Source organism: Ciona robusta, chromosome 8 (genome assembly GCF_009617815.1).
Source record: "Ciona robusta chromosome 8, ASM961781v2".
NCBI lineage: Eukaryota > Metazoa > Chordata > Ascidiacea > Phlebobranchia > Cionidae > Ciona > Ciona robusta.
Window position 1 is genome coordinate 4,796,146 of NC_143242.1, and position 27,998 is coordinate 4,824,143.

Consider the following 27,998-nt stretch of genomic DNA (forward strand, 5'->3'; position numbering starts at 1 on the left):
ATAAGCCATCTTTCCTCGCTATTTTATATATAGTATATAGAGTGAGGGAAGATGGAACACCTTCTCTGATTTCTTGTCTCATTATAGTGGTAAACAAATAACATTCAATGAATTATAAAACCATATCCTCACGACTCTCATAGACCATTGCTATTTGTTTAAACACGATCGGGATATTTGGACAGTATGTGCTAAAGCTATTCCGTCTTCCCCTAACCTACTGTACGATATCTCATCATAAAGCGACTAATACCAAAATTGCCCAAAAAACGTCAGGGTTGCCACTGCCAGGTTGGAACAAACATAACGATACGCAGCCAAAGCTAATATACAGAGGAACTGTTGCGGACTTTCGTTCAAAACAACAGAACAGACCATCGATATTACCTTATCAGCCACAACAAGCAGCACATGATTTGCAATCAACATCGACTGGGTCTACTGCAGGTTCGCATTTCACGTTTAGTATGGCTAGCGGACGGTTGTCCGCAAGGGCAGCACCTGAAAGGGCCAGCTTCGCTCAGATGGTGGCAGCTAATACACCAGGAATAGTGTTTAAAAGACCAACATGCCTTATGTTTAGAACGAACAAGCTAATGTCAAGAAGCGAGATAATATTTCTGTTAAAAGAAGCAGGTTTTACAAAAAACAGAATAGCTGGCATTGCAGCAATGAAAGGTAACAAAGTGGATGTCACCTGTGTTACCAGGCAGAATGTTCTGGATCTGTTCGAAAAGTTAACGACAGTAAACGAAATTTACGGCCTTCGACTGTACGAATCCGACATTGTAAATGTAGTAATAGGATGGGTTCCAATACCCTTTCCTGAGAAAACGCTGCTGGAACACATTGAAAAGGAATATGGCAAACCAATTAAAAGCACTCACAAAATAGATAAAGATGGGTTCAAGACCGGAGTCAGATACATAACAATGAAAAGAGAAGATGTGGAAAAAAACCCGATTCCCAGTTATATCGTAGTTAACAATCTTGAGTTTTATGTCTCATACTTTGGCCAAAAGATTACATGCAAATATTGCTCAAAACCAGGTCACAAACAAGCAGACTGCAAACAGAGAAAAAGCGACTTCCCTCGTCTCGAAACTGCCACGCTCGAGCAAGAGTCCGGCCTGAAGCTGAATACTCCGACAGCCAGTGCGAGGCTACCTGACGTCAGAGATAAGAACGCCAGCACGCTGCCGCAGGTAGCGCGTGACTCGCAGGAGGCGTCAACTGCTATGGAGAGCGAAACAACCGCTGCTCGAATCAAGAGAGCTTATCCCAGCCCTGATGACCAAAGAAACACTAGAGTCAAGTCGGCTAGCGTCAGTGAAAAAAAACTACCGGTAAACTGCCCAAAGTGCAATATGGAAGGACTCACCACAGAACAAACCGAAAGCTACTTCTGCTGGAGCTGCAGCAACGAATTTTTGATATCCAAAGTGTGCTGTGGAAGCGACCTATTCCTCACAAGCTTCGATAGTGAATCAACTGCATGCCCAGTATGCAAGGAAACTATGCTATTGATGCCGTGCTGTAAAACGATACAACCAGAATACAGATTGGAAGATGGAACATACGAATGTGCGAACTGCCAAAGGTACTCCACACATTGTAAATGCAACCAATTTAACGTTCTTCTTGGTAAACCCTTAAGTAAAGCTTGCACTAACGCTAAATGCAAATGTCGCCTAATCCACTGCGATTGCGGAAAAAGGTATATCAAAGAAATAGAACCGCAAGCACCATTTAAATGTAGCTGTGGCTTTGAATATGAATACGATGTTGATATTGGTGTTAGAAAACTTTAATAACAACTTTCCAATGACTGTAAATTTTGCAACCTTTAATGTAGCTGGTCTAAGAAATGATAAAAAACGTAAAACTATTTTTCGCTATTTACAAAACAAACGATACTGTATAACTTTTTTACAAGAAACGCATTGCTCGAGAGAGAAACAAAAACTTTGGGAAATGGAATGGCAAGGGGAAATTCTGTGGGCCAACGGTACCAATAACAGTAGGGGGGTAGCAATACTCTTTAACAAAAGACTGTCATATGAAGTGCTTACCCACGCTGCGGATCCTATCGGACGGTGGTTAATGGCAACGATAAAGATTAACGGCACGATATTAACCATCACAAACATATACGGCCCCAATAGGGATGAACCTCAGTTTTTCGAGGACCTATTTCAAAAGCTGCTTATTACCCAATATACCGGAGCTACTATAATAGGAGGAGATTTCAATGTAACGATAAATCCTGCGCTAGACAGAAACATCCCAACCCTTCGAAACAAAAACTCCCACCGCGTTTTAACAACCAATATGACTGCTCATAACCTTTCAGACCCACTCAGATTTAATAATCCTGGTCTAAAGGTTTTCACGCGCATCCAAAACAACCCATACGCCGCTAGTAGAATTGATTACTTTTTAGTCTCCAAACTCGTCCTATCAAAACTGCGTGCTGCGTCCATAGTTCCCGGCGTAAACTCAGATCATTGCGTCGCTACATTTGAGGTTATGCTTGATCCTAACCCACGAGGTAGGGGTACTTGGAAACTGAACTCGACTGTGTTATCTGATGTTCGCTACATAAAAATGATTAAGGCAGAAATTAAAGAATTTTGTACATTTAACCCCCCGCAACAGTTTAAGCCGACGCTGAGGTGGGATGCGTTAAAATGCCATCTGAGAGGAGTAACAATCAAATTTTGCGCGGAAAAGACACGAGCTCTTAAAGCTGAACAAAAAGAGATTGAAAATAAAATTAAAAAAACGGAATCCGAAATAACGAGTATAATCAACCCGTCGACGGAACTTTTACAACAAAGGGAAGCTCAAAAGAACATGCTTAATACCTTAGTAGAAAAGCGGACCATGGGCGCAATCGTGAGGAGTAGGGCGCTTTGGACCGAGAAGGGAGAAAGAAGCACAAAATACTTCCTAAACCTGGAAAGAATACGCAGAGAGAAAAATACTATCTTTAGACTTAAAAGCGATAACCGGGAAATAACAAACCAATCGGCAATAATAGCGGAACTAGCAAACTTTTACCAGGAACTATATGAGCCAAATCGCACAAATTGGAATACTAAACAAATCGCTGCTCATCTCGCAAGCCTTTCCCCGCCTCGCTTGACCCCAGAGCAAAGTATGGTGCTTGAAACCGAAGTTACAGAAAAAGAGTGCTTATTCGCAATTAATTCAATGCGGAACAATAAATCACCAGGCAACGACGGCCTTCCTATCGAATTTTACAAAGCGTTCTGGCCGACATTGAAACCCGTATTCATGCAAGCCGTTCAATTCTCGGAAAAAACAGGTATTTTATCCACAACCCAAACACAAGGTGTCATTACACTTGTACAGAAAAAAGACAAGGACCCACACTATGCGACAAACTACAGACCGATAACCCTTCTAAATTCAGATTATAAAATTATCTCAAAAGTAATAAACAACCGCATAAAATGCTTCTTAGACGATCTGATCCACAAGGACCAGAACGGTTTCATAAATGGACGATATATCGGAGATAATATTCGGCTCATGTTTAATATGATTGAGTACTGCGACCTAAAACAGATACCGGGAGCTATTATTTCAGTAGACATGTATAAGGCCTTTGATACAATAAGCTGGGAATATATAATCGAAACGTTAAAAGCATTTGGATTCGGTAGTAGAATTATAAAGTGGATTCGGACAGTGTACGATGCGCCAAAATGTGCTGTCACAAACAACGGGTATGTGTCGAAGTATTTTGATATACGCAGGGGTGTCCGGCAAGGCGACCCTCTGTCTCCTACTCTGTTCGTTATGGCTATAGAAATGCTGGCGATCGAGCTACGAGCATCACCCTTTCAAGGTATAAATATTAATAGTCATGAAACAAAGCTCTCTCTACTGGCCGACGATACGGTAATATACACGAGGGGCAATCTACAGGATTTTAATCTAATTTTCCAAATACTGCGACGTTTTGGTCATGCCTCTGGCTCTGTGACTAATCTGAATAAATCAAACGCATTCTACGTAGGAACGAAACGGAATTGTACAATGCGCCCAATGGGCAATGAAGGTCTCGCATGGCCTAATGATCAAATAACATATCTCGGGGTTGTCATTCCACTGGAAATGCAAAGTAAAAGAATCTTCACGCTTAACTCCGCCACTATCATAAAAAAAGTCGACATTCGTTTAAACATTTGGTCTAGTCGTGCACTGACGCTTCTCGGGAAAATAACGGTCATAAAATCCCTCATCATTCCCATCCTCACCTACAAACTTACAGTCTTACCCGAAATACCACCGCAGACGTTTATTAACAAATTAAAACAGAAACTATTTCGTTTCGTCTGGAAATCTAAGTGGGAAAAGATAAATCGTACAAAAATGTGCACAGACATAGAAAGAGGCGGGGCTGGTATGATCGACATCGAAACATATCTTTTAACACTGAACCTACGATGGATAAGAAACGTACTAGACCCAAATTACCACGCTCCCTGGAAATTAATAGAAAAAGAGTTTGTCGACCAAAACATCATGACCGTCGCTATGTTATCACCAATGAGAGATGGCTGTGCCGACTTTCGGCGCATATTCCCACTGCGCGCCTCACACAAATCAGTAATTCTACTGCGGCGATTGTTTAAGAAAGGGATAATTTCGGACTACCGTACGGACCCACGGCTATTGTGGTTAAACCCAAAAATTAAAACGAAACAACAAAGCTTTTTAATCGAACAGTTTTTAACTCATGGCATCTCCTCCTATCATGACCTTATTAACGAAAAAGGCGAATACATGGGATACAACGAAATAATAAAAAAATGGAAGGTCCCATATAAGGAGACAGATTTTTGGAGCTACAACCGGCTTATAAAAGCTATCCCGGACGAATGGGACAGGGAGGAATCGCCTCCAGCAAATCAAACAGAATATAGAGAATACCCGAAAAACTGCTAAAAACGGTGATGGACTGCCATAACACCAAACATCTATATAAGACATTAGTGAATATATCCTGCGAGCAGACAAATAAACAGGGCCAAACGTGGGCCACGTTACTAGGTATCGACCCTGATTGGAAAAAAATATACAAAACCAATTACTTCTGTACCTTAAAAACAAAATTCCGCTCATTCCAAATAAAAGTAAACAACCTGGCGATAATAACAAATGATAAACTATTCAAATTCGGAATTGTTGACTCAGGCCAATGCGTTTTTTGTGAGAGTGCACTGGAAACAGTACATCATATTTTCTGCACATGCCCTAAAATAATTTTATTCTGGAAAGAAGTTTCCGACTGGATATGTGCCACTTTACGCACCCCTTTTGTATTTCAAGATGAGCATTTTCTCTTTGGAGTGATTGATAACCCGATAGTTTCTTGCTTATTACTATGTGCTCGCTTTTGTGTATACCGCTCTAAAGTAGCAAAGAATGAACCGAAATTGCACATGTTCTTAAGTGATGTAAACAGAATGAAAAACGAAGAATGGATAATAGCAAAAAGCAAAAATAAGAAAGATGTGCATAACTTAAAATGGAGTAACTTTTAAAAGTCAATTATATACATTGTATTTTCTATTTGCTGCTGTGTATTTTCAACCAACTGTGCTGTTGCGCCTTTTTATTATAATAAAAAAAAAAAAAAAAAAAAAAAAAAAAAAAAAAAAAAAAAAAAAAAACTACTGCAGGTTCGCATCTGGATGGTAATAATACTGGTGCAGGCGCTCAGCCGAAAAAAGTAAGATTTTATAAAAAGTACTCGAGTTTAGTGCCTGTAGAATCGTTAAGTGTCATATTTTTTTTAAAAGATGCGACAGAGAAAAGAAAATAGTAATGAAGAAAATTCGCCAACTTGAAAAATGAACTACGCTTCACCAATGCAACTGCTACACCCAAACTAATTGCCGCCGTGTTTTAAGCCAAATGGCTTTCATAATCAGACGCTGCATTTCCAAAGCAACAAAGTGAAAAGAAAATAGTAATGAAGAAAATTCGCCAACTTGAACAAATGAATTACGCTTCACCAATTTCACATCTACGCTGAAACTGAACGCTGCTGTGTTTTAAGCCAAATCTGCTTTCATAATCAGACGCTGTATTTCCAAAGCAATAAAGTTCTAGCGACCATTTTGAGCAGGATTTAGAGAGATAAAACCGATTGTTGTAAAATGTTTAATAGACTATTTATGACACGTTTATGAATTGCGCGCAAGTGATGTTACCCGAATATGATAGTGCAAGCAGGAAACCTTTTTCGACAGAACGAAACCTTTTTGGACAAAACTCGCAAGAAAGGATACAAAATGTAGGTATGAGCATGAAAGGCTAGTTGTATGATAGTTGCGAAAATATAAAGAATTCTGGTCGTTGCCGTATCTGGTAGAAGGAGATTGTCGAGAATCTGGTATTTCTATCACCACTAAACACATTGCGATAAAGAAATCGCGGACACCGATAGTTGTATCTCCGTTCACAACATCTACTAAAACCGTGTTACTTCACGGACCTGTAAAAAGCTAGAAAAGGCAAAACGGTTGCATAGATTAATCTTCATCAAGAACAACGGTCCTCAAAGCGTCTTCGGGCAGAATCTGTACATTTATTGAAGCACCGTCGTTAAAAACAAACGACGTGTCACCGTCTATACACAGAGCTGCATCCCAACATCGAGACCTGCGTGAAATGGCAAATTAGCGAATGTTTTGGGCTCAGGCGTCAATATAGCACACCGACAGAGATACATCACGTTATTTCGTGCGGTCTACTTCAGCAGACTGTCAAAACAGTAGTATTTTGACGTATACAACGTGATTAATGCCATGACAACAGGAAATTGTCAAATGTAATATTACGTTAGGTAGTAAAGGACAATGTTTCAAATCCGGTACGTATGTAAAAACAGCCTACGTAGAAGTTTATGGGTTAACCCTAGAAGTGCATAAAACACTTTCTGGTCAGCTTTAATACAAACATGACAGCCCTTTGTATGATAAAAAGATTTTTATATCAAATATTTCTTTAGTGAATCAAAAGTCAAAAAAAAGATAAAATTTTACTTCTGATATCACTAACAATGGTTTTAGCTTTTTTAAAAAACCAAAACGTTTGAAATGAAAACCGTATTATACACATTCAGACTTTTATGTTTTTTATCGGAAATGCCAAAAACGATTCTTAAAACTCCAGTTATAAAACCCAACTTACCGAACATGTATCTTGTTGCCGGTTCCATATGGTTTGTTGCATGAATATACCTTGTTTTGCATTGGGTCTCGAACAGCGTACAACATCTTAGGTATACTGGCCTCAAATATAAACGAACGGGCAAATTTTTCGGTCACTACATGTATAAAAAGATATGTCGAATTTTTAAGAACTACAAATTTTACATAAGAGTACACCCTACTTGATTATTGTATAATTAAAAAAAAGTTCTTCAATATTTTTACACTTACCATCATTTACTAAATCTGGGTCAACCGGGACAGTTTTGTTGTTGTTGCTTGCTATATCACTTGCTGCTTCCAAAACTGACCTGACAGACTCTTTATGCAATCTACATATGTTATACGACCATGCAGTTGAACCTGTGCCTGTGGAAACACATATACCCGAGCTCTTCTGTTTCTCAGGTGGTCCGTCATCTACTTGGAACTCATAGTAAGAGGGGCTGGGAAATAGAATTAATGGTGTCAACTCAAGTCATTCTGTGTGATTTGGTCAATGCACTGTATTGGGTACTCATGTTAAAGAACATGCAATTTTTTTTCTAAAACTTACACTGAGGCAAGTGATTCCCCAATAAATATTTCATTCAAAGCAAGGACTGGTAACTTTTTACTGTAAACTTTCTGCTGTACGGATGGTGAACCTGTTGAAAAAAAAACATTTTTTTATTAATATAAACATATTATAGGTCGTATTTATTTAACATTTTTAAATATGATAAGAAAACCAAAATTATTCAAACGAAGACTAAAAAAATGTTAACCTTGGACAAGACGCTGTTTTTCACGATCGATTAAAAACGAGTCATCATCAGAATCATCAACACTAAAATAAGTTGCAGCGGTTCGTTGTAATCTTTCACGCATTCTGTGTTGAAGGATTTGTCCATTTTCAAGAGCTTCAAAATTTGTTTCTGTGCCGGTCATTGTGACCCTTAACCGCTGTCTGTACAACCACCTAAACAGAGGAATTGCTTATATACTTGAGTTACCACTAAACAAAATTCTGTTGATAACTACAGACTCTAAATTTTCTCTCAAAAAGTTAATATTGAATTTTTTTGTAAATTTCTGTTTTTTTTAATTTTTAGTTTGTTTTAACCCATATTTTATTATGAAGAATTACCTGAAACGACTTTCTGAAATCTTATCCAAAGCTTCGTCAAGACTGTAGCTGTATTTGGCTGGCAGACATAAATGTCCTTCCGAACTAAAAGGATAGTTTAACATAAAAAATAAAACACATATTAAAAAAATGTACAGATAGCCCAAACATTAGCAAAAAAATTCAAGACCAAATAACAAAAAAAACACATATAAATAGAATAAAACAAAAATTTAAGTTAAGTAAACAAAACTTATACCGTTCTGCATCAGTGTTGATGCCAATGAGAGGTTTATTTCGATTTAATATTTTGCTGGCAGCTGATAGAAAAGTTCCATCTCCACCAGCAGTTATAATGGCGTCTGCCCAATCCACTGCATCCTATGCACAAAAAGGTATGTTATATTTTTTAGTTAGTATTAATAAATTAATGCATAGGTGCAATATTTTGAAATGCAGATGAGGCAGGGGTAATTGGACACACGTACTAGTTAATGCATTTCATTAAATTGTATCCTACCCTGCCACTCTAGGTTTGGCACCTATGAATGAATAAATCAATGTAAATAACGTTATGTTGTTATTTACTAAAACACATTGAGAAGTGAAATGAAAACATTATTATAGGATGCAGATACATAGTATAATATACTGCAATTAACAAAATAGCATATTAACATTGATATGCACCTACAGACTACTTAAAGTAAAACTGCTGCTTATGGATTACCATCATTATGCAACTATATAAACAAACTAAAAGACATAATTAGAGTGAGGGGTCAACGAAATACACTGGCGGCCTAAGGGAAAATAGGAGGTTCATAAAATACGAATTGATACAAGTTTGCAATTTTGCAAGTTCAAGCATTTTTATAACAGCCAATGTTTATCAAAAAAAGTCTTAGCTGAAACATTAACTTAGAAAAAAACTCTTTAGAAAAAAAAATAGTTAAAATAAAACCTTAGAATATTCTGTATGACCACGTGTGCACATCCTGTATTCTATTCCTCTTCGCTTTAAAACATCCAACAAGTTGTTCATTGTTTGCATGTGTTTATTGTGTTGAGCAAGCAGATTTTCATAGTTAGAACCACGATTACTGAGCTGTAAATACACAGGAGCACCAAGGTTATAACTTACATGACCTAATTAGGAAGAGATTTTTTGTGATATAGTATACATAATTAAAATGATTATGTTTAGTTTGTATTAAGCTAAAGAGTTAAAATTGTTTCGAAAAATCCTATTGTTTTATTCGTCTAAAATAACCTATTAATTAACACATCTAAGTTTGCTCACCATGGTTTTAAATTCCTCTTCAGAAAAGCCGCTGTAACGTTGCTTTTCAAACTCGTACCTAGTCATTTTGCCAACAACTGCAACTTTGTTTAACTTCAATACAGGTTTATCACTGTTGCTAGGTGACGAAACTTCATTCTGGTTGTTGTCATCAACAAAGTGAGTACTTCGTCGATTTGATGATGCTGCTGCAGTTGCCATTGTACGAAAAGTTCCTAAAATATTAATCGTTTGATATTTGAAAATATGTAGGTTGGCTTCAGATAAGTTCTTGTATTTTTTAAAAAGTTTCTGAAAGATATTTTCACACAGTTCAGACATACAGTACCTAACACTGTACATCTACATGGGTGTGGCAACTAAACAAATCATAAACTGAACGTATTCTAACCTATATATGTCTTATATGCTGTTTCTTAAAGTTAGAGCTACTCAGAAGTACACAGTAATCTCCAGTTTTATACCAATTGCACCAGCAATTTGCAAAAGATAACTACTAGCTTGACAAATAATAATTATACACAATAGTAATGCATCCTACCCTGTGACACTCCTTTTAGTTTGAACGATCTTGACTCACTGATGCACGCGGAAAGACGAGCAAAAGTTCGAAAACTGGAAAGGTTATGCAAAGCAGTTAGGGAAATTCCGCAATGCTCAATCACAAATTGTCGAGCACATTGTGGGTTATTAATCCAGCAATGCTTGAGACACAAAGCAACTTTCATTCTTTGAGCTTATTTAATTGCAGGTCACTTTTTTTTAGTTTCATTAGCGAAGCAGCTGCACTACTAACTCAACTGCAAGAGCAACTATAAACGCCTCCAGCGCAATCAGCAAAAAAAAGAGAGTAAGTACCGTTTCGCTCGAATGCTCGCATCAACAAAATATCTGAAGTCTCCTTTTGGGATATTCCCAATTCCACACCGTTGAAGAATAACTTCAAACTACACAGGTGCTATAAATAATGAAAAATCACATTGTGTGAGCAATAGGACGGTAGTTGTCAGTCTGGTTTTATACGAATCATAGGTTTTGATGACCAAACGGAAATGTTACCCAGAAAAAACAAGACAAATCGCGGTCTATTGTTAGCACTAGGTTATCACGGTTCTTATGTGTCTGAAATGTCGCGGCGAATAAGAAGTTTCTCTTAATGTATATATTTACAAAACCCGTTTTTAATAATAACGTTTTTATAATATACGTGTCTCGTATTGTTATACACTGAACCCTGTAAGTGTAGTATAAAGTTTTTATTTCCGTTCTATACACCACGACCCTCCCTTCTTATCGGGCTTATAAATATCTTACTGTAGCGTGACGAGGCATGAATCGCTTCATGTCTGGTTGTAATGCACCTAAGTGCGCGTGTGTTTAGTAAAACACATTTGTAACAAAACATGGTCTAGAAAAGTGTGTTCTCGGAAATACCATATAGTAGGGTGGGGGAAGATGGGACACTTTTGGCACATGATATCCAAATATCCTGATCGTCTTTTAAACAATTAACAACAATCTAGGGGAGTCGTGAGGATACGCTTTTATAATTCTTTGCATTTTCTTTGTTTACTGCCAAATTGGGCGAGAAAATTGAATGAAAAGGTGTCCCATCTTCCCCCAACCTACTATATATTTTACATGCACAGTGTAGGCGTGGGATACATTATTATAAAAAAAACGTTTTTAAACTACACCTCCCGGTACCAACGACCTACCTGAATAGGTGTCCCAAAATAATTTTCGATGCTAATCAGTAATTCAAGAGGAGACAACGTTGAATTGCTTTGGAAATTACAATACAGTTACATTCAGCTGACTATATTTAAAGACGCTTTTAATATTCACATTTTTCTCATCACAGGAAATATATTACGCCCATTCTTTCGGCTTAGCACTTTACATATTTAACTGACACTGGCCTGCTCAGATGAAAAGATTTGACCTATTTTTTATATACTATTATCCTATGCTTGTACGTAAGACAAGAAAATCGCGCGTTGCATATGAAATACGAAACATCAGCGCACATAACACGTCATAAAAGCAAGCCTTACCGCTGGCGTTTAGCAATAAAATATTATATTGGCAATTAGTGTGGCGAGATTTTATTGATTGTTTTCATTCTCGCAATGCCAGACGGCACGGCCTACTGGAGATATCTCTAGTAGGCCGTGCAGACGGGTATTAAAAGTCTGCACGATGGTAAAAAAAGAAAATTCGCACGAAATAATGAAAAGACGTTATCAAATACGTTAATTTTTTTTAAATAATTGAGAATTTTGCGGACGCATTTGTGTAATGTATGTGTATATAGCATGTATACCACCAAAAATAGGACCAGATAATTTATTAAGCCAACATTTAAATTTAAACGCTTGTAACGTGCCGACACACTCATACAGCTTTCTAAACCTCAACATCAATTTACCAGGTGGAGCTAGAGGGGTATCAGGTCTTTTATTTCCAGTGACTTTTTCTTGGCAAGATTTGTTCCGGTCATTCAACTTGACCACCTATAATGACCTGGACAGAGGTTTTGTGAATACCATTTTGAGTTATTGATGTTTGAATACAATTTTACACCACAAAGAGGGTTAAACTTAAAACTTGACATTTACAGAACAGGAAACAAACACAGGAAAAACTTATGTCAAGTAAAGTTAAACAAATCTTAAAGGTTTACGGTATATACAACATTCCAAGACCTAATTTGGCAAGTTGGAGTGATAGAGAGAATAACTTTGCCAATGACAATGACCGTATATGTCTAACATAATCTTTTAAGACACCGTTGAAGATCAATAACTGACATGACATCACAGTGCACTTCTATGTGGTTCCCAATGGAATACAAATCACACTTTTCCATATGTCACGCGCGTGACGTAACAGGATGGTGACGTCGGTTACGTAAGGGGAGGTCATCCCCTATCCACGCCCAGTTTTAGACCAATCGGAAACAAGGGGTTGGTACTTCGGAACATGCCACACACGTAGTGGAATTCTTGACACAATATAGCCCTGCAACATGATGTCACCATAGCGTCATCAGCACACAGTGGTTCTTTTTTTATCCTCGAAGAATACAATAAGCCTATACCTCCTATATGAAACCGATCGCACGAAAGGAAAATTTCATTGCGGCTGGGAATGGCCCTGAGTGAACATGAGCAAAATATAAACATCTCGAAAAGTAAAGCGTTACCGCAGCCAGTGCGAATGGCGATGGAATCAAAGCTAAATAGGCTTCAAAAGGAAAATTTTAAGGAAGTGGTCAAGATTAAAAGTTTGAGAAATAAAAAGATTTTGTTTTTAAAAAAACACAAACAAGTTATTAGCAACAAAAAAGAGAACCGTTTTCGACATGGAATATGCATTAACAGCTTAGGTATTTAAAATTAGCCGCAGGCAGACGAAGGGTAGAACAATGAACAAATAATGATTCAAACTAAGGTGATTCTCAGGGGTGTTTAACCTGTACTAACCTTGCTGTGGGAAGGTAGAGTTAGCAACAGAAGGCGTAACCATAGTAATGCGATTTTTGAGAAACACGGATTTTAACGGTACGAAGATGAATAAAGAAACAAAACAAACCTAGGAAGTGAGAGAGGATAATGAATTCAGAGAAAAAATTCTTTATGACGTTTAGGTTTACTCCAGGTCACAACCTGTTCGTCCTTGCTAAGGTTACTATAGTTCATATGAATGTAAATCGCTACATTTTACATTTTCGATTCAAAAATGCATTCTATAACAATTATTATGTAAATATACGCACACTACAATCGATTAAAAAAATTAAAACGGTCATTTAATGCCAGAAAACAATTTAATAATAAAGTAGGCGTTGTCTTACCCAAGAGGTTTGGTAAATTGATTATTATTGCGTTGATGATGTCACAATTGTCTATATTCGAATGTTGACTGCACATCCTTTCATTACAATGCGGTAAAGGCGCGCTCATATCAACGAAAGTCATGTGAGTTTGGATCAAAGAGCTTTTCGTTAGCGTCCCAGCCTTGTGCCTTGTACACTCATCACGCAGAGAATGATTATGATTGGTCGAAGCCAGTGGCCTGACGAGAAATACTACGGAGGGTCAACCAAGCGTGAAAGCCGGTAGGTGATTGAAGAAGGCCGCATAACTGAAACGGTTTGCTGTGTCACACATGAGAAGCATTCGAAGGAACGTATGGTAGTTTTAAAGCTGGATGCGAAGTGTATATTAAAGATTGTCGCGTAGTTAAGGTGAGATATTTTTAGGATGGTTTTATTTTACCTGTACAACGCAAGGATAAATCGTTTTTCTTAAGGTAAATGTTCCGTGAAATAGCATTTTGAAATAATTTGTTTCGTAATTTAGCGTTTTTATTTGCTGAAGAAGTAGAAAAGTCATTAATTACAGTAGTATTTGTCAGCCAGCGTAGTGTGTACCTGATAGTAGCAAAGTAAATAGTTTTTCTCCGATGAAGTTTTCGTCAATATTGTGAATGTGTTCGGAAGTGTGCTCAAGTCAAAAGTGATTACTTCGACTAATGTACGGTCAAGAGAGGTCGCGTTAGTTGCAATGTTAATTGACAAATATTTACTTAAGTATTTACTTTAACCGTGTACCTTTTTTTATCAGGTTTCGTTTAGTTTAAATTCATTCAAATTAAGTTCATTTAGTTATATAGCTGACTAAAAACTTTGTTAATTTTGAATTTACAACGACTGAAAATTTACCCTTTGATCTTTAACCCAACTCACTGAAAAAAGAAGTTCAAGGCATCAAAATGAAACGCAACCGAAACCATCACAAAAAAGTGATCGGAAGGAGGCCCCGACTGTCACTGCCGGTGCTTCTTAAAATCTGTCTATTTTACGTCTATCTCAGCTTTACGCCTGTGAAAAGTAAGTCGGATTTTTTAGAATTTAAATGTTACATAAGAGAATGTGTTTTACTAGCTTGTGTCTTGTTTCAGGTTATAAAACCAAGCAATCCATAGCCCAGGGAACGAAACAAACCGTTTGCTACGAACAGCTCGGCTGTTTCTCTAGTCTGCCCCCATTTTCACCAACAATGCCACTCCCAATGTCTCCACACAAGATTCAAACGGAATATTACTTAAGAACGAGGCAGAATCCAAACGTCGATCAACCAATTATTCCAGAGGCGAGCAATCTTACCAATTCCTTGTTTGATCCTACCAAACCGACAAAGATAATTATCCACGGTTATGTGGTAAGTTTTTCAACAATCAAAACAGTGCTGTTTACTGCATTCGTTGTAGTTGCATTGTGTAATATTGTGTTTTCGCTACAGCTGTTGGTGGCCAACTTTCCAGAATGGGTTCCTCAAGTCACCGAAACGATTTTATATCAAGAAGACGTTAACGTTATACAGATCAACTGGGTAAAAGGCGCCCATGTTGAATACGACAACGCTGCTTCAAACACGCGTCTGGTAGGAGCACAAGTTGGTTTTCTTATCAAAATGTTAATGGTAAGTTTATAAACAGGCCTCAGAAGTTGATAAAATGATAATTTTTTATTTATTCATTTTCCAGGAGGTGCGTAACGCTCGCGCTGAAAACTTTCACCTTGTCGGCTTCAGTTTGGGTGCACATGTAGCAGGGTTTGCCGGTAAAACGGTACAGCAAGCCGGGAAGAGGCACACCGTTGGACGAATAACCGGTTTAGATCCGGCCAACCCGGGATTCAATTCTGACAACTCGTCCGTCAGACTCGACCGTTCTGACGCAAAATTCGTAGATGTTATTCACACAGACACTCACACCATGTTAAATATGGGTAAGTCGAAACGTTTTGTGTTGTAACGAATGCGTTGCCAACAATATCTCTGAATACTTGCTGTAACAAGATACGTACCTGGTAACACAACAGAACAAAGCCTCGATCACTCTTTATTTATTGTCGCGCGCCTTTTGAAGTAAATTGACTCTTGGTGCGCGGGAAACGTAGTTTAACGTTGGATTTTAACACAGCTTCTGGAATGAACCGAAACTTGGGCCACGCCGACTTTTACCCGAACGGAGGAGCTTACCAAACTGGTTGCAGTGCGTGGAAAGATGACTCCACCTGGGTATCAGGTAAGAAGCTGCCTTTCTTTGAATTGTAACATAACTGCACCATATTGAATATAAACGAGTGTCGAGGCGTTTTAGATTGAATTGCCCGCTGTGTGCTATGGCAGCTATGCTACCGCGGTTTCTTCGAACCCAAAGCGAAACAGCTGAGATCGTATGGCGTTTTCAACAGACAGAAACATAGCGCTTGGTATATGCTTAATGGCCACAACAGTTCGAATATAGCATATCGTGTGCGTCACTAGCTTGGCTGTTCAAATGATAGCGACCCTCGGATAAGCTCGATCAAAATAGCCTTGAGCTCAATCTATCGTCGCTGCTAGCGATTCTCACATAGGTCGGGTCAACTTGTTTTGAGGCATTTCGTCGTCCAACATACTTTAAAGCGGAGTTCCCCGATTTAGTAATTGATAGGACGCATTTCGGATAAACTATAAGCGATATCGAGTTTGTTTTACACACATGCCATCGGGCGTTGGGATAAGTCCTTGAAACGCATGTTACGAACATGCCACACACGAGTATATCACGTGTTTTCATTTAACGACCTCTAGTCCAAACAAGCTAGTTTACTTTAGATAAGCGGTGACGTGGCCATTCATTCAGCGGCGAGTTTGGTTATGGAGTGTCTTATGGATCTTAGTATGCATCGCGCAAACGGGAAAACCTTTGACTGGAGTTACAGCCACAATTCCTTAAAGGGAGATTGCGGTACAAAACACGCCCAAGTCAAAAATCACGAGAGTCTGCAACGTCACGGTCCGTTGTTTTTCTGCGATGCGAAATATCGCTGAACCGCGCGGAATGCGTTCAAATTCGTACCAGAGGCACACTTAAACGCATAGGTTTTACAAATATATCATATTTAATACGTTTCCATGCTTCCCAAATTATGAACATAATCCTGAATAGTCGATTCAAATCCCGTGGTCCGTATCCACTACGGTCGAAAATGACGTAATTGTTTATGTCAATATTGAAACTGAATGACCCATTTGTGGATACGCACATCCTTAGCCAAACTTTTCCATATCGAAACCTTTGGAGAAAACGCTTAAAATCTTTTGAGAAATTCCCCGAAATTCAGACGTCTTGAATTGAATTCCTCAATGACAATTCCTCTCGTGTGCTTGAATCATTGGTTTCGAATTCCACGTGATATGACGTCACATGGCCTCATCCAATCGTACGATGTTCAGCAGACACGCCACCCCTAAAGGTCTATAATAAACGCTACGTAGAGGTCGAATCAGGAGTCGCACGGTTGAACACGTTACACTTAATCCGGCACTGTGCTCATTCAACCGGAATAACCTCTGTTCAAGCTGACCTGAAGTAACCCAGGCACAGTAGCGGTGACGTCAGTATCGTACGTTCTATTTACAGGAAGAGTAACTAAGGATATAAACGCCATCCGACACCCATTGAGAGGCGCGAAGAGCCGCTCTCTGTCATTCGTGTTCAAACGATTCAAAGCGTTGAAGTCTATTTTCGTTCCATTCAACTCGTATCACAATGACAGTACCGTTAACGAATAACCAAATTCATTTGCGTAATGTCAACAATTGAATAATAGCGGTTTAATAACAAATCAAGTCATTAAATTACATGACTTACTAAAACCATTAAATTAATTCGCTAAAATGATTCATTAACTCCGATAGATTAATAATGGCAACAAATCGATTAATGTGCGCATTTTCCGGTTTTAGCCGTTACTAATAACAAAGAGTCTGCCATAAGGTCGCCTGGTCTAGGACGAGGTTACTAAAGCGCAGTAAATGAATGTACACTGGTGTCACGTCGCGCATACCACCGAGATACGTTGCTATTGCCTATTTTTTTACGACCGAGTAGTTCCGAGGCTGGGAAACTTAGCGAAACTATGGTCAGATGAAACGTTGGAAATTCATCCGACGTTTAACCGCATGTGGTGATTTATAGTTACACATTACCGCGCCACACACAGCGTTTTTCCTTTCAACAGCAGTTAAAAGCTAAATTACGTATGCGTACAGTATGCCAGGGTATCCGCTTCCGATATGACACCCAAGAAATGTGTACTTGACAGTAAATACACCACTGTTGGTTTACAGTCAAAATCATCAAAGGCGAAATCTTTAATGAGCTGCGTTGGCATTACATAAACACTCGACCGCTACAGAAAATCTCGCTCGCATAGCCCGAGGGGTGATTTTTGTAAACTTCGTATTGTGTTGGTAAACTTGGTATATTCATGCCACCCCAGGTACAATTATACGATTACAAATGATGCGATTTCAAATCAATCTTTCCACTCGAGACTGTATAAGTGGTTACCATTAACAACCATTACACAGAGAGTGTCCGTTAGTTTTAACTTTGGCGTGGTTTTAAAACATTCCAACATTCGTAATTGCTCGTTCAGCAGTTCCGAATGATGTCGAAGCACCTTTTGAAGTGCTATGTCACTGCTGTCTGTCTATTTAAAGGCCACTAGAAACCATACACCCCCCGAATGCCCTATACTGTTTGGTTTGCGCGTATGCTACTTCATGTCGCTTGTTTCTATTGCAGCGGTGACCGACTCTACAACATGTGACCACTTACGAGCCACCCAGCTTTTTAAAGAGAGCATAAATGCTACTGGTTCTGAGCACTTTATGTCCGCTTACCGATGCGACAGTTATGAAAAATTCAAGGTAAATTTTCCTAATACCTAGTCTGCTATGCTTTACATGCGACCAGCGTTATGTAATACATTTCCGTTTAACATGGTGTGTTTGACTTTGTTTGTTATGTGAAATTTTACCTATACTTGTGTTTTTAGCGTGGCGTGTGCCTTCGTTGCTCAGGCAACAACGGTAAAGGCAGAAACCGATGTCGTCGTATGGGATATTGGGCAACTCCGCCGCATGGGAAACAAAACCAAGTCCAGTATTACCTAACCACAAGCGGGCACGCCCCATTTACAGGTAAATACTCGCTTCACAAAGATTCCCACGCAAAAATTATCACGTTAGTTGTCGAAATCCCTGCAGTTCATGTTCATTAGGTTTAAATTTAATCTCGATATCCGCATTTACAGTTAAACACTACCAAGTTCAAATCCACTGGCGAAACGACACTGCAACTTACTCGAACGTGAATATTGAAGGATTTAAAGCGAAATTGTACCTCACACTCCACGGCGAACGCGGCAGCACGACGGAAATCGCACTTAATGAGTAAGTTTGCATTTAACCGCCGGCTACGTCGGTCAGTGATTAGTTTCTGAGATTAAACCGTGGTTATTCATCGTATGCTAACCGGTTATTTTCCATCGCAGCGGAGCGACTTTTCAAGTCATTGCTGGCAAGACCACCCGGTTTCTTGTAACACAAGACACAGCACAAGACATTGGTGAAATACAGCGCGTTACTTTCCGATGGGAGAGGCCAACTTGTTGGACGTGGTTTTTCTGCCCAACTGAAAACATTCACTTAAAACGTATCAAAATTTTCGACGCTGAGGAACAAAGAAGGTAAATTTTCTTCGCTATTTTAAAACGCTGTTATCCGTATTTGTATGCCTGTTAGCCATTTAATTAACCTTGGGTTGTTCGCCATGTATGTTTATTAACATGAGTTTATTTGTTGTAGGTACGTGTACCTGCCCCTCGGAAAAGACCGCGAAGGACGAATTCGCTCATACGAGATTAAACCCGACGAACAATTCGAGCTTCTCCGTTCCTCCTACATTCGATCTCTGTTCCCGGGAAAATACCGATCGTTAAATAAAGAAGAAGCGTGGGTAAACCGTGTGCGACCCCCACTTGTTCGTGTCCCAAAGCGACCTCGACCGTCAAGCGGTCAACTCGACACCGATGCTACGAACAATCGTTTACCAGGCCCTATTGCGACCTCGCCCCCAGAAGGTGATCATGAGACCGTCGTATGATGATGAGCGACACAACCCCGGTCATAATAACAATCAGACGCACGCGTGCACCAAGCGATTACACTGTAAACCGCTAATAAACGAAAGTTGCTCGGTGCACGAACTAGAGAAACACTGTGGAGTTCCAAACCGCGGGCCGAGACCGTCCGCAACCAAACGCGTAGGGCCGTGAACAAATCCCTTGTTTTTTTGTTTTGTCTATATTTATTTCTTATTTATTTGACTCTAAATGTACGGTATCGTTCTGTAATAGTTCTGTTCCTGATTTGTGTACCTACGTTTGTGTGGGCAGCGTTAACGTCATTACCCCGCCATCCACACAGCGCACCACTGTGAAACTAGCGTGCGGGTTTCAACGCAAAATTCACCTACCCTTATTTTTCGCATGTTTCCTCGAACTGAAAAACCGCGGTGCAAATGCTCTTACCTCTCCACTGAGCAACTAACCCGCCCCTCATTATGCCGATCGCCGTACTGCTGCTGTATACGCCGTTGCAATGGTTTGTTAAGCAGCATGGCCGTCGTTTTTTCTCCCAACCAAACGTACACGTCTTCCAAACGAACATCAGAAGTGCCTTGTTTGTTTAAACCTGGTTTTCGTGTTCCCATGTTCCCTACCCTGTTAGGTAACCCATATGAACGTGCAATAGCTCGCGCCACCGAGAGTACCGGCGTACATACATAGCTGAATTTATCTTTTCCTTAAAAATTCGTGTACGGTATATACATTTTGCCCCACTATATATTTTTGTACGCCCTTTCCGCATGTAACGGAACTTACATTATATAACATTGCGCACGCCATGTTACGAAAAATACCACTTGGTTGACACTGTGATTTTGTGTTCAATTTACGTTACAAATAAATTCCCCACCTTTAACATTGCCGTTTGCTATCTTGATCTTCAATGGAAAAGTAGCTAGAAGGATAACGTGTAGCGCCATATGCTCGGACGAAAGGAAGTTTAAAACGGATGTAATTCAGTCTAGGCATCTACAGCCTATACCCTACAGTAGGTGGTGTAACGCTATATACGATCACGGGGCAAAACAAACGAGTGTGCGTCAGTTATGTCATATTGCTCTATTGTTGGGGATTAAGTTTCGTACACAAGACCAATGCAGCGGCAATTCAATTACGAATGTGTATTATACCCCCTTTGACACAAAGCGAATGAAAGAAAACGAATCGGGATCCTTTGTGACCCTTCACAGATCGATTTGCACATTTACAAGGTTTCAGTGCTGTTGGTGGCAATTTGAGTGGAATAATATATCTGATCGGTTCGTACTTTACCCTGGGCGTATTTCTGGGTGTGGCATGTTTTGAAAACTATTAGTAGCACCCAGCAACGTCTTACAAAATGCCGAACGAAAACGCTCTAAATATTACTTTTTGTTTCACCGTTTGAACTTGCTACTATTGTTGCTTTACATTCCGACGTAAAACTTATAGTAAAAAAACACACCCTAACAATTTGTTTCTTTTAAAAGAAATGAAGCGAAACTTTTATAATACCTCGTCATGCTATGTGGTTCAAGTTTCATATTAAAAAAACACACCCACTTACATACCAACTATTTAACACATGTTATTTTTAGGGTATTCATAAAACGGGAACTATCTTACTCGGTCGGCCGCTCAAAAGCACCAGATGTTTGAAATACGCTTTGTGTATGATCACAACAGCTAGTAGTATTCCCGAAACACAGTACTATGTATAGTGCAATCAAATACCAGTTATCATGAACAAACAAATATGCGACCGAAATAAACTTGGTCGCGCAAGCGTTGAACTGCTGGTCTGGAAATTTACAGAAAACCAAACATAGATAGGCGACATTCCAATCGAAGATATAAATACGGAACCACGCGTAGTTGGTACACACTAAAATAGGCTCCTTACTGCCAGCTACCGGATACTTAATGCACAGTAACACGAAACAACGATCTTGATAGAAACATTGGGTTAAACCGGTTGAAACACAATATAAATTTTGTAACACACTTACCATTACGTCCAAGAAGTGCCGTTCAGAGTCCAGTAAATGGTACAGTCAGTCTCAAAGTGTGGATTGTCATCATTGACACTAGTTATTTTACCACGCATAGAATCACACTTCTGTGGGTAAAAATATATTGAGTTACACTACGGTTTGCTTCCGTGTATATCAGAATGCCATTAGTGACAGCTTGATTAAAGGGAAAACCATTAAGCTACTGATAAATTACATACACGGTTAATGTAACAGCAACATTGAGCCTCGTACCCTCCAGTTACGAGGCCAACGTTTAACCATTATGCTACTGATACCTTATACTACATACTGGTAGACCAAGCTTAAATACATCTTGTACACGACACGGTAAAGTTGTCCATAGCATTTGGCTTTTGAGAAGTGAAGTAGAAAAATTAAGATATGCACACAGATTAACCTTACCTATAATGTGCTTTTGGATTAACAATAGTTATTATTGTGCTGCATATAAACTTTAGTTCAATGAAGTGAAGAATTATACAGTACGGTTTATTCTACACTAGATTTATTAAAAATTTAATTTAGATTCTAAAAGTAAGAAAATCGTCTTAATTATAACTACATTCCATCTACAGCGCTAAAATAAGAATACTTGGCGAATAAAACGAACAGTTTTGTAGTTTTAGACACAGTGGCGAAAAATAAGGTTCTGTGTAACTTTTAGGACACTGTTTTGTGCAAACTATAATGAAAGCATATCTTCTATCTACTGCATAATATTTGATAATGATTTTGAGTGGTTGGAATAGAACACAAAATTAGGGTTTATAAAAGAGGCGAAAATCCAGCTACATTTATGTAGGGCTAAGACTAAGATCTGATTTGAGGTTTTCAGATACAATATCTAATATAGTACTGTGGGGTAGGATGGGATTAGCACCTAAATCCAATATTTCCTGATCGTATTTTTAAGTTACTTTAACAATTACCAACTTTTTTTAAAGAGTATCGGGGCTACAGTTACAACTTTTTTAATAGTCTTTGTTTACTATCAAATGGGACGAGAAAATGAGGCATGTCCCGTCTTACCCCACCCAACTATATAGAGCTATATGACGTCATGTGTTGGATAAGTGTTCGAGTAATCGGTCTATCGACACTGTTTGACTGTCGGGCGCTTTCGATTGTGACGTCACAGCGCGTGCTATTGCGTCACCGAGGCGATCAGGGGAAAACCCAAGCGAGTAGATAAGGTTGTAATTGGCAACCATTCGTTCGACTTCTCTCCGTGGTAGGTAATCTGTAAATAAAAGCTTATGTTGCATATGCCTACAACCACGACCTACTAGGCCGTGCTACAACTATGAAAATACTCACAAAAATACTTAAAAACACCTACTTTCCGAGGTATATGGAACAGAACATCGTTTTATAACGACTGTTGTTTTCCACCAGGCGAGGATAAAGCAAGTTTCATTTATTAATTTATTCATACATATTTGTATGTAAAACTGACTAATACTACTCATGTTAAAATACACTTACAAAAATATAAATATTTAAATAAATTATGTCTTGTGCAAAATACTCACCATTTTTATAAGGATGGTAACTTCTGAGGGCATGAGCAAGACGAGTAAAATTTCTTATCCAATCTTCTCCCCTCCGGAGCGTATGCTCCTCATGCTCTGCATCATCCTGTAGCTGTCGTGGTAACGGTTCATTTTCATCCCAACCTAAGAGTCAAATGTAATTTAACAATTTTGTTTGCTTTTTTTAAATAAGGGAGTTCGCTTTTTTCAACTAATACTTTTCCTAAATTGTTATGTCTGCAGCCTTTTTTTAATGACCGCCTTTTCTTGCAGATTCCTTTTGTTGTTTTAAAATCTATATGTCTTCAGTCTTCTTTGCATAAATACCTGCTGTTTGAATACGACTTGTGTCAAAGGCCGAATTTAGTTCTGCTTGTCTTTGCTTTTTTTCTGTAGATTTTCCTGAAAAATATATAAACTGATGAGAACACAAGACTGATGAAATGACCCAAAAATTCATGGTCACCAAAATGACCATTACTAAGCCAATATATGTTTCAGACTTAAAAAACAATTGTGCAAATCAAGCAGTAAGTTACACTGCATCCCATGCATGTTTAGTGTAAACTGTTACACAAATACCTATATTCTGATATGCTGGTACAAGAAAACAAAAACCGCTGCAAGAGTTATTTTAAATAGATAGTATTTGTGGCTGCAATAGTTGAAAATCAATGTTGTACAACAATTACTTGGTGAGGTTTTATGAGAAGACTGAAATGGGGAGTTGACCAGATTCTTCTTGTGTTGGTTGTATGATGAATCAAAGTTATGATCTGGGTTTAACTGTTGCTCTGCTTGTTTGAGTGGTTGTAAAAACTGGTGCCAGCTGAATATAGAATTATCATATGTAGAGTTTATATGATTGATTTATAAAAAAGAGAAAACAGTCTGAAACAGTAATTATGTTAAACACTTGAAACTTGCAGTCTATAAAATTTTAAGGTTTTGTGATATTACCTGTTAAACATATTTAGATTTTCACATCACAGAACATGGCCACAAGCATTTTTCATTTGTTTACCGATAACGCAGAGTATAAATAAAGTTTTAAGAATGCAATTAACATACTTTACTACTCCATGAGCTATCTCTGCATTTTGAAGCATTTTAGTGAACACAGAGTCAGTGAGAGGAACTTGTACACGGACACATGCATCTTGTATCACGTCTGCTTTCAATTCACCATTACCTAGCCTGAAAACAAGAATCGGTTTTAAAAATATTTATTTATTTAACACTATGGTGGAAACATTAGCTTTGGAAGAAAAAAAACATTTTCTTATTGGAAGGCATGTGAACTGAAAGGTTTAAATTATTTCTTTTATTGTATAAAACTTATATTTTTATACTAATATTTAGGGTTTGCTTACCACGGTTTGCTTACCACGTTCTTCATTCACAGATAAAACTCTTTAGCAAAACTTTTAAAATAGTTTGTTATTATTCTGAGTTAAACGTAGAGCACTAAACAACCTATTTTCATAGATGCTTGTGTGACATATTACTTCACCTGACGGGTAATTGGCAAAATCTGGCCTAAATTCTACATATTTAAGGACCTTACCCATACAGAACAGAAAACAGATCACCTGTCAGCAGCTTGGAGTGTGCTTTTTAACCGATCAAAGTAAATATCATCAACACCAGCCAATTGCTCCTTTAATAGGCAGGTTAGTTTATCATCATTGGCAGTTGAAGATATTGTTGGTCTTTCCTCAGCATTAACAAATAGGGATTTGTTTTCTACAGGTGATAGAGCAGATGGGGGATTTCTGTGAGAAAGAAGTAATTACACAGATAAAATCTGATTGATTATGTTCAAGTCCATACTTGGTCCATGCAAATATTTAAATGAATCAAATAAGCATTTGTCTAACAACATTGAACATTCAAAATAGTTTACACAGTGTAAATGCTTAACTTTATACCATTAAACATTTTATTTTATATTTACAAAAAAATAAACTTTTTTATATTAAATTGAAAGTATGTATGTACCTTTGTGAAACAGTGTACATAATTTTATACAGAAATAGTTTTATAATTTGATGTTATACCTTAAATTTTCAGCTGTTTTGGGTGTGTAATGTTTCTCAGCTTGATACACACCAGATTTGGTCAAACAAGTTGCAAGAAAATTTAAAAACTTTTCGTAGTTGATCTGGTTCGGATCAGACTTGTCTGCAAGCAAATTTAAATCTCGTAAACATTTTTTTATATATTGATAAAAACTTGAAAACATAATCTTGGTTGTAATACTGTCAAAAGCATTACTGATCATCGTTTATAAACCTTGTGCCAGCTTATGAGTTACCATGTATGTTACTTTGTGGGTGATTTTTGTTTTGTTTTCTTTTGGGTTGAAGTGCCTTCCCCAAGAACATATACACCCACAATGGTAGCAGCGACACCCACCTCTGGGTTAGAAGAAAGCTTGCTAACCGCTTTGCCACGCCGCCGGGCAATAATACAGTATTAAAGTAAAAAGCAACATTTACGAACCGTCTGCAAACTTCTGGAAAGTGAGCTTCATTAGAGAAGGTTTAAGTGGAAGATCATGTCGTAGTGCAACAAGACTTAGTTGAGTGGGACTTACGTAGCCTGTGAGGTGACGGTCAAAAGCTGATAACTCAATGTACATGTCTCTGGTGGGAAAATGCAGTATTTAAACTATTGAATCTTTAAAATTAAAGTATTGAAATTTTAAATATTCAATAGTTTAAATATTGAAATAGTATGCTGAACTTTTAAAAGCAAAATACTAAATCTTTTTTTTTAATATCTAAATTAAACCTAAATTTCAAAATTCCTAAAAGATGTGATTTAAAAATAACAATTTGTTTACTTGATTTTGTGACTGGAAAATGATCGTAGTTGTTTTACTATCATAGCTTCTAATGTTACGTCATCTTTATTACATTCATCATTGTCAATTTCAGTTAAAAATGTCCCAGAAAATTCATTTTCTTTAGCCAAAGTTGACCCTGCAGTAAAAAAGTTTGATATTTTCTTGAACTAATTTCCAAAAGTGTCAGACACCTTTGTTTTAAATTTAGATCTATAAATATTCTCATGCCCCTAACCCTATTTTCATGGCCCTAACACCAAACATCATTAATAGTGTGTTATTTCCTACCCCTCTTTTACTACAAACACTCTAACCGCTACAGCCTACAGCACCAGTAAACATACATTTGAGTGCAACTGCTTTCTAGCTTTATATGATATATTTTCCGGAAAGTTTTGTTTTGTTGTTGCATTTGTTAGATTTACGAGCATGTTTTTTTATAATATCAGTTGTTAGCCTACCATATGATATATATACCTGCAGGTTGGGAAACTCCAATAGGGGGCAGAACTGCCTTTTTATTAATGGGAATTACACCATGTCTAAAAGACTGGGTGCGATCACCGAATGGTGATGTGTAGGATGTTATCTGTGAGAAGAAAAATAAACCTTTGTGCATATTAAAAAAAACTACTATCGTATAAGTTTGTATTTGATTTAAAGAAAGCATATCACTGTTAAATTGCTGTAGTGTATTTAAATAGTATTTAGACAGCAACAGTATTTTAAACAATAAATGTCAAACTTGTATATTACATCATTGTATTTTCTGTAATAAAGTACACTGGTAAATAACTGTGGCCATACTTCCAGGCCATTTGTTTATAATATGGCCTTTAAACAATGGTGCATTTTAGATCGTTTATTCATCTGCACACACAGTTTAAGTATCTTTCATCTCCAAACTGCTGTAAACTCATTGTGTAAATATTCGTTAACACATTTTGAAATAAGCCAGTCTGCAGAGTATTGGATTTCATGACCAGATCTCGCACATGCAAGAAGGTTATTTTTCGCAAGCGCGAGTGCTGTATTTTCCATAATTAAATAATTAGCGTATGTGGGACAAATTATTGTCTCCATGACCAAAAGTTTGTACACAACGCCAATGGGGAATAAAAGTGTATAAAAGAACAGAAATAAGCAAAAAAAGGTAATCTTAGAATATAAAAGTATCACATCTTCTGGCTGCAATAAATATATATACAGTATATATTATGAGATGATTATACCTGTCGTGCAATTTCATGTTGCTTTGCAGTATTGTAGCCCCTTTGTAAATCATCAAATTCATAAGCTCGGAATATTGGCTGTGTTAACATGGAAGGTGTCCCATGAGGTCCTTTAGGGTATGGAAGGCCATTAATTCTGCAAAGATACATTAAATAAAAAAACATTAAAAATTTAATTTTTTTGATTAAAAATGGGAATAATTGTTTTTGCTTTTACCTTTGACTGCCTTCGGATTCAGTTTCATTTCTTGCTAATATTTCTACTCTTTTGCCACCAACGATCTTGATTGCTAGTGCAGGGGTATTATCAGTTCCAAAAGGAGCGTTCTGGGTGACTCGTCTCATTGTTGCCAGTTCTTTTGTATCTTTATATCACAGTAATAACGACGTAAACAACACTACGCACTACAGCGTCAGCTGTCTGCCCATAGCAACATGAACGCGATCGCTCCGAACTAATATGGATGCTAGCTACGTCAATGCGACGTAAATAGACAATTTAAATTGCCATAAACAGTCCAACCACCACTATAAAAGCCAAATTGTCATGTACAATAATAACAAAAATAGATGTTTTGCAGAATATGTTTTGAATTCATTTGCGAATTCAATTGTGACACAACAAAAGCATGACGCACACTGACAAAGCCCTTTCTTCGGATATTACG

General features: G+C 37.9%; 4 protein-coding genes and 1 long non-coding RNA gene across 8 annotated transcripts; 3 read left to right on the forward strand and 2 right to left on the reverse strand.

Moving 5' to 3' along the window:
* The first annotated feature begins 280 nt into the window (after positions 1-280).
* LOC149732563 (uncharacterized) lies at positions 281-6,282 on the forward strand. The gene is made up of 2 exons (XR_016385565.1): positions 281-447; positions 5,718-6,282. It is a non-coding gene; the product is annotated as an uncharacterized LOC149732563 (long non-coding RNA).
* On the forward strand, positions 458-1,811 carry LOC149732564 (uncharacterized). The gene has a single exon (XM_089883138.1). It carries the CDS (start codon positions 468-470, stop codon positions 1,809-1,811), a length of 1,344 nt encoding a protein of 447 aa, XP_089739264.1. The 5' UTR covers positions 458-467.
* Positions 6,186-11,587, reverse strand: LOC149732565 (NAD kinase 2, mitochondrial-like). 3 transcript variants are annotated; one of them, XM_089883135.1, is made up of 11 exons: positions 11,383-11,587; positions 10,206-10,279; positions 9,665-9,879; positions 9,326-9,469; positions 8,621-8,742; positions 8,383-8,466; positions 8,021-8,214; positions 7,810-7,900; positions 7,485-7,699; positions 7,234-7,369; positions 6,186-6,702 (listed from the first exon to the last, which is right to left on the reverse strand). In XM_089883135.1, exons 3-11 carry the CDS (start codon positions 9,863-9,865, stop codon positions 6,573-6,575), a joined length of 1,317 nt encoding a protein of 438 aa, XP_089739261.1. In that variant the 5' UTR covers positions 9,866-9,879; positions 10,206-10,279; positions 11,383-11,587; the 3' UTR covers positions 6,186-6,572. The 3 variants fall into 3 exon arrangements, with proteins under 3 accessions (XP_089739261.1, XP_089739262.1, XP_089739260.1); XM_089883136.1 differs by lacking the exon at positions 11,383-11,587 and adding an exon at positions 10,523-10,663; XM_089883134.1 differs by lacking the exon at positions 11,383-11,587 and having other exon boundaries at positions 10,206-10,500.
* A 1,245-nt stretch (positions 11,588-12,832) lies between these two features.
* LOC149732566 (pancreatic lipase-related protein 2-like) lies at positions 12,833-20,556 on the forward strand. Its single transcript, XM_089883129.1, has 10 exons — positions 12,833-14,561; positions 14,633-14,892; positions 14,974-15,153; positions 15,218-15,461; positions 15,656-15,760; positions 18,314-18,438; positions 18,567-18,711; positions 18,825-18,963; positions 19,065-19,259; positions 19,378-20,556. The coding sequence occupies exons 1-10, from the start codon at positions 14,444-14,446 to the stop codon at positions 19,673-19,675; spliced, it is 1,809 nt and encodes a 602-aa protein (XP_089739255.1). The 5' UTR covers positions 12,833-14,443; the 3' UTR covers positions 19,676-20,556.
* A 1,627-nt stretch (positions 20,557-22,183) lies between these two features.
* On the reverse strand, positions 22,184-27,855 carry LOC149732567 (uncharacterized protein C1orf87 homolog). 2 transcript variants are annotated; one of them, XM_089883132.1, is made up of 12 exons: positions 27,548-27,855; positions 27,331-27,466; positions 26,576-26,687; positions 26,096-26,234; positions 25,753-25,895; positions 25,308-25,431; positions 24,840-25,022; positions 24,319-24,444; positions 23,940-24,076; positions 23,575-23,637; positions 23,248-23,391; positions 22,184-22,955 (listed from the first exon to the last, which is right to left on the reverse strand). In XM_089883132.1, the coding sequence occupies exons 1-12, from the start codon at positions 27,673-27,675 to the stop codon at positions 22,774-22,776; spliced, it is 1,617 nt and encodes a 538-aa protein (XP_089739258.1). In that variant the 5' UTR covers positions 27,676-27,855; the 3' UTR covers positions 22,184-22,773. The 2 variants fall into 2 exon arrangements, with proteins under 2 accessions (XP_089739258.1, XP_089739257.1); XM_089883131.1 differs by having other exon boundaries at positions 23,575-23,649.
* Positions 27,856-27,998: the final 143 nt, after the last annotated feature.

Excerpts from the sequence above, each read along its gene's own strand:
- LOC149732564 (XM_089883138.1), top strand. The coding sequence starts at position 468 with ATGGCTAGCGGACGGTTGTCCGCAAGGGCAGCACCTGAAAGGGCCAGC.
- LOC149732565 (XM_089883134.1), bottom strand. The coding sequence starts at position 10,392 with ATGAAAGTTGCTTTGTGTCTCAAGCATTGCTGGATTAATAACCCACAA. Across the intron at positions 8,467-8,620 it reads ATCAACACTGATGCAGAACG|TTCGGAAGGACATTTATGTC; the intron begins GTATAAGTTTTG and ends CTATCCTTTTAG. Across the intron at positions 6,703-7,233 it reads GGCAACAAGATACATGTTCG|GTCTCGATGTTGGGATGCAG; the intron begins GTAAGTTGGGTT and ends CATTTCACGCAG.
- LOC149732566 (XM_089883129.1), top strand. The coding sequence starts at position 14,444 with ATGAAACGCAACCGAAACCATCACAAAAAAGTGATCGGAAGGAGGCCC. Across the intron at positions 15,154-15,217 it reads TTCTTATCAAAATGTTAATG|GAGGTGCGTAACGCTCGCGC; the intron begins GTAAGTTTATAA and ends TTCATTTTCCAG. Across the intron at positions 18,439-18,566 it reads ACAGTTATGAAAAATTCAAG|CGTGGCGTGTGCCTTCGTTG; the intron begins GTAAATTTTCCT and ends TTGTGTTTTTAG.
- LOC149732567 (XM_089883131.1), bottom strand. The coding sequence starts at position 27,675 with ATGAGACGAGTCACCCAGAACGCTCCTTTTGGAACTGATAATACCCCT. Across the intron at positions 25,896-26,095 it reads TTTTCCAGTCACAAAATCAA|AGACATGTACATTGAGTTAT; the intron begins GTAAACAAATTG and ends TTTTCCCACCAG. Across the intron at positions 24,445-24,839 it reads ACACTCCAAGCTGCTGACAG|GCTAGGTAATGGTGAATTGA; the intron begins GTGATCTGTTTT and ends TCTTGTTTTCAG.